Genomic DNA, 5,923 nt, shown 5'->3' on the forward strand with positions numbered 1-5,923 from the left:
CCGTCTGTTGCATACAGCCATCTTGTTACTTCCACTTTCCTTTGGGTATATATAATTATATATATACTATACCGAACTAAAAACTTTTCATAATCTCCATTCCCCTGCACTCTCCGTCGTCACCCTACTACTTCTCATTTATACAGAGAATTCTGGGCCCATAACCTATTACGAATCACTTATGATTCGGGACGGGACGGAATTAATACACCACTTATGGCCTTGGAATAAAAGAGAAACTTTATTTTGATCCCTGGTAATTTATACCCACTCGATACAAGTCCCAGCGCCCTCTACTAACTTTTCTTCCTCTTTTCTATACTGGCTCTTGTATCGAGACATTCATATATTTAACAATAGTGACAATATTTGAAGATACCGTTCCATTATTGCCACTCAGCGGAAATTGCGTCAATGGTAGCTACTTTATATATACTATAACTTACTTATATTAATATACTTATACTATAACATTAATATAAATGATATTTTATAATATTTTTGTTTCATTATTTTATTTACATTCGAATATAAAATGTGAACCTTAAATGCGGCAACATTGCACCATTTTGACGTCATAAATTGAGATGACATGAGTTCACTGTTACTTTGAAGATACTATATGTCAGGTGTTAATATTATCTGGTCCATCCCTTGTGTTATCGCTATATTAGAATAAGTTTCTTGAGGTTGAGAGAAAATATACTGAAAGGTTTCCGAAAATCGCTGTAATTTTATATTAAAAAGAACGACCAAGGTGTTAGGCTAGATATCAGTTCGGTGTCTTTATTAGAGACAAAAAAATACATCAGATTGCTTGTATTAAAAAATCAATCGCTTTAGTCCATCTTGCAGCCGGAGATATTAACAATTTCTTGTGGACACACAACTTGTTGGAAAGTAGCTGGTGGGTTGGAGCAGCCGTTCAAGAAGGTCCATCTGAATTTACAGCCGGCCTGTAGCTGCCAGGGGAGGTCATTGCAGGCCTCCTCGGTTTCAACGCCGCCATATTGCGCTCCCCAACCTAGATCGGGTGCGTTCCATTGAGATTTACAACCTTGCGTGTAATAACCGACGCCTCCTCCGGGAATGGCGATTTCGATGTTGTTCTCGGTGCCGTTAACGCTGCTGGTACCGCCGGTGTTGGTGAGCTGCACGATCATCTGTTTTCCGGAACAGTCGCCCCACTGACCCTTTTGGAAGGTGACGAGGAAACAAGTACAACACATGTTTTCGGGTGGGTTGATGAACACGGCTGCTGCGAAACTGTTTAAGGACGAATCGGAATGTTAGTTGGTCGGAATTATTTGTTTTTATTAGCTGGTCGTACCCGTATGCGAGGGATGAGTTAACGATTATACCAGCTTGGTCGCTGCACATGTAGGCGTCACCACCAACACATCCAGATTGGGTGTTACCGTCGATTGTTGAAGCTCCATCAATAGAACATGATCTTACGGGACCTATAAAATATCGAATGAATTAATTATAATTTCAATTTGCAGGTACAATAGAGTAAGGTGAAAAGCTCTTATAGCTTTGGAACAAGGGAGAAACTTTATTTAATTTCTTTTTCTTTTTCCAAGATGACCAGCTAGAATCAAATGGTCTTTTGCTGGTGTTGCTTCGGATTCAGGATAGTAAGGTTTTGCGAGTGACAGAGACCCTGGGTTACGACTGGGATTGTCGTATTTGGTTTAACTACTAGGATTTATGGATGGGTAGGGATTTGGTCAGATTGTTATCGTGTTCTAAGGCGTCTAGAGAGAACCTTATACTAAACATGTCCGTGAAGATGTTCACGAACGGGACGACAGATTCTAGATGGGTATTCACGTTCCTCATAAACCATGGAGCATTGGAGTAATGCAAGTTGTCTCTCGGAGACGTACCTGTACCACACCTGTGCTCCATAGAGGCAGACTAGATGGACTAGCACCTTATACAGACTCGCTTTCTGGGTGATTGAGAGTTTGCTTTTTTCTGCAGAGGAGTGGAAGTTGCAGGCTGTACATGCCTTTGCAAATAGTGTGCTGAATTTGGGCTGACCACTTGAACCGGCGATCGAATTAGAGACCGAGGTATGATACCTTCTGGAGCCAGGTGATAGGGAACTTTTCGATTTGTAGGTGGTATTGCGCGGAACTCCTTCTTGCGGTGGAATAGAAACTTTATTTACATCGATTTGAATCATATAGTTAACAAAAACTTCGAAACACTAGAGGACAAACTCTATTTTGGTGTATAATTTTGAAGAAATGTGTTGTTATGACGTTATTTTTGTAACAGTTAAGGTAAATTATTATTTGTTTATATGCAAAATCATAATATGAGTGTTATTTTCTAATATGTGAAGATCTAAATAAAATTAATAATTTTTCAGAGGATTCCGCTTTTAAAAGTAAATAATGATAATTTTCAAGAAACTTATTATGATCTCTTACATACCAACACATACAATACTTACAATAACAACCAGATGATTGTTAAGTTAAATATTGGAATCAGCAGTTACTCAAGTCCCATTAGACCTCAAAACTTCAAAAATTAGATGTAAGTACAAATATAATATTTTTTCAAACGAAGTAAATTGAGAGGTTTCTCTGCAGATACGTTTGAAACAGACACGTCTTCAAATTCATGCTGATAAGAACCAGACAGTATAACACCAAAAATAATTGCCCCATATATATGGTAATATTGCAGGCAAAAATTATATTCATTCGTTCGTTTGTGTGTAAAGCTATCTCTAAACCTTTTTGTTTAACGCTCAAAGAATAAATAAAACCAAATTTAAAGAAAATTCTCATTCAGATATTATGTCAGCAAAGAGCGATCTTTTTAAAAATGATTAATTGTGTACAACATCCTGAGCAAAGGCAAGGTAATAATTATTAGATGCTGCTTGTTCTGGATGAAAAATACAAACAGGATTGCAAAGGCTACATATAATATGTATAGAGGCCAATTTAGTACCTATAAAAATATATAAAGTAGAAAAGGAGGTTTGGTAATCAAAATTGTAAGATGTAATTATCAATTCAGTGAATTCAAATTGTATTTTTTAGTATATTTTGGACAAATTATTATTTTATTTGTAGTTTTTTAATTTATAATATTTAAGTCATAGTTGTCACATAGACATAGATATTATTTATGTTGATTATGATTTTGAAAATGTTTTACACAAATGTTAACTAGTATATAAATCAAATATTTTATTAAAATCCTATTTTTTAACTTCCCTTTATAATATAAATATTTTTTAATTGGTTTGGTATAAATATTTGACTCATCAAATTTTAAAGCTGTCTAAACGACTAAATAACTAAACGATGTCAAACCATCCAGCATGAAGAGTTGTCTTGTGTTCCTCAACATTTTGAGACATTATTGTACACAATACTAAGGGCTAAACACAACTAAATATTGGATAATAATTAAAACTCAACGGGTTTAAATCTCTTTTCATCAAATTCACTGATAAAATACAAAAAACCTGTTTACATTGAACTCAAATAGTATTACTATATCTTATATAAAAATAGTGCCTAATGTTAAGCAATGAGTGATTGGAAGAAACTAAATTTTTTTAAAGTGCAATATGATAATATATAAATCTTTCAGAGCAAATACTTTGTATCGCCAAAAAGAAATGCGAAGATGTATTTTACCTAAACATTTATATATAATCGATATAACTGTAAAAAGTGATTACATTTGTGATACTACTTGATATCAACCACAGCTATGTTATAAAAATATGTATGTCGAAAAGACAGCCATTTTAGCCATTTAACTATAATTTTTTTGCACATGAAATTTTATATTTTTGAATAACACAATAATTACTAAAATATTGCGGACACAATAAAAACAGGATTATCAAAAACAACAAAATGTTTTATTCGATTGATTATGTTAATTGATTTTCATTTGAATAGAAAATACTAAAACCTTCCTCAAATTACGAGTTGATTTCTCTCAAGGAACTCAGTTCGGTTTGGTTAACATTTAGTAAAATAACAAAATAAAAAAAGAACTCTTGACAAAGGAGCCTTCACATGAGTAGTTTCATAGGTAAGATGGGATTTAGAAGATATCTAGTCCTTAAAGTATTATATTAATATACAAAAACCTACCATAACTGGTGTCTGTATTCCCAGACCACGAACAAGTTGGTTTACAACAATCCCAGTATCTGGATGTGGTACATTGTCCCGAGAAGCCTCCTTTAACAAATTGGATTTCTGGTCTTTTCTCGGTCAATATTGACCCAGCTAGAAATATTAACATTTTTGTAGCATTTTCTCAATCAGTTAGTGAGCCATGGAATACTTACATAAAGCGACACCAATGCACACTGTCAAAACTACGAGTACTTTCATTTTGCACACTATATTACATGTTTACGCGATGTTTTACCGTATTTATATAACAAAGATCATCCTATCGCCATTAGATAAGCATCTCGCTATTTCGAAAACACTTGGCCTCATATATCGTCAATAAAAATAACAACAATCGACCCTTCAATATTAATTAACCATTGATCCTGTTATTCATTTAACCTATACGTAGAGAACGGACTATTGAATTTCTTATTAAATTATATTGGCTATTATATAAATAGGTAACAGTGTTTTCATTTACGAAACTATTTATTGATGAATTTGTTCGCTAAGTTATGTATTTTTCTTGTTTGTTTTTATGGTAGCATTTTAAGCGATGTAAAAAAAACAAAATCAATTGACATTGTTATATTCATTGACAATCCGTTGACATTTCATGTTTGACATCGATGTCAATGATTTATTTTGATCATAGAGTATATGTAGCAGTTTTACTTAAATAGGAGTAATCGAGGAAATGTTTTCCGTGGTCCAACCAATGCTGGCTCTGAGACCACTTTATTTATTGGTTGATTTGAATTTCCTTAAAAAATAATTTGATTGGCCAATTTCTATAACCCGATTGTTTATTTCTTTGGTTACTTTAATGCGTCATTTGTGTGCGTCTGACAATGGGTACAATCAGCATTTTTAATTATAATCACTATTATTTGATTATAATGTATCTTCCTTCTCAAAAGTGTTGTGTATCTAGTATATCTGCGGAAATAAAAAAACCAGTCGTCGTTTTCCTAGGAAGAAACAACTCAAGTTAGCTAGATTAAGGATGTTTGTGTGACTCAGCATTTGTATAGAGCATTTGTATTTATATATATATATATATATATATATATATATATATATATATATATATATATATATATATATATATATATATATATATATATATGTATATATTATTATTACTCATAGGAATACAACAGAATAAATCATGAAAATATTACCCACTCTTTAAAACCAAAATGTGTCCAATAATGTGTGAATAAAATTACATTGAAGGTAAATGTGATTATACTACATGAAAAGTTTTTGTTACCTTTTAAAGAGTTGCTTGTAAAGTGCCATGAATTAAAAACTTAATTATTTTGAAGGGGTTCATTTACTTGAGACAAATGTATTTTGGTTAAGACATTTATAATTAATATTTGGGCTTAAGGCTCCTTAACCGAGATAAGCTTTTCAACAAGGATATTAAAAAAGACATTAATATAAAATAAAATAATACAATTCGTAGACCAACAAGATGAGCTTGATTTTATAGGCAAGAGATTATCTCATGTTTGTTTTATTAAATTGTTAATAGATCTTTAAGCTCTCAATTCAATTCCTCCATTTTACCATAATAAGAGCACAGTAGTAATTCTGATATATATCATACATTTTAATTTTTTGTTGTCGTTCTTTAAAGTACTAATTTTTGGTGTTTTCTTCATTCTGAAGTCTATCTAAAATTTAACGGTTTTATAACATTTAATTTAATAACATTGTAAAAATAATTATAAGTTGTCTCA

At 32.3% G+C, this 5,923-nt stretch overlaps 1 protein-coding gene across 1 annotated transcript; it reads right to left on the bottom strand.

Moving 5' to 3' along the window:
• Positions 1 to 760: 760 nt before the first annotated feature.
• On the bottom strand, positions 761 to 4,499 carry LOC143198059 (endoglucanase). The gene is made up of 4 exons (XM_076407000.1): positions 4,343 to 4,499; positions 4,143 to 4,280; positions 1,331 to 1,463; positions 761 to 1,266 (listed from the first exon to the last, which is right to left on the bottom strand). Exons 1-4 carry the CDS (start codon positions 4,386 to 4,388, stop codon positions 840 to 842), a joined length of 744 nt encoding a protein of 247 aa, XP_076263115.1. The 5' UTR covers positions 4,389 to 4,499; the 3' UTR covers positions 761 to 839.
• Positions 4,500 to 5,923: the final 1,424 nt, after the last annotated feature.

This window comes from Rhynchophorus ferrugineus, unplaced genomic scaffold, assembly GCF_030347505.1.
Source record: "Rhynchophorus ferrugineus isolate W39M unplaced genomic scaffold, kcgeb_rfMv2 rfM6, whole genome shotgun sequence".
In the NCBI taxonomy this organism is placed as follows: domain Eukaryota; kingdom Metazoa; phylum Arthropoda; class Insecta; order Coleoptera; family Curculionidae; genus Rhynchophorus; species Rhynchophorus ferrugineus.

What these genes read in the sequence shown, in the direction of transcription:
- LOC143198059 (XM_076407000.1), bottom strand. Translation starts at nt 4,388, where the DNA reads ATGAAAGTACTCGTAGTTTTGACAGTGTGCATTGGTGTCGCTTTAT. An exon ending in GTGCATTGGTGTCGCTTTAT is followed by an intron (nt 4,281 to 4,342) that starts GTAAGTATTCCA and finishes TAATATTTCTAG; the next exon opens with CTGGGTCAATATTGACCGAG. An exon ending in GAATACAGACACCAGTTATG is followed by an intron (nt 1,464 to 4,142) that starts GTAGGTTTTTGT and finishes GATATTTTATAG; the next exon opens with GTCCCGTAAGATCATGTTCT.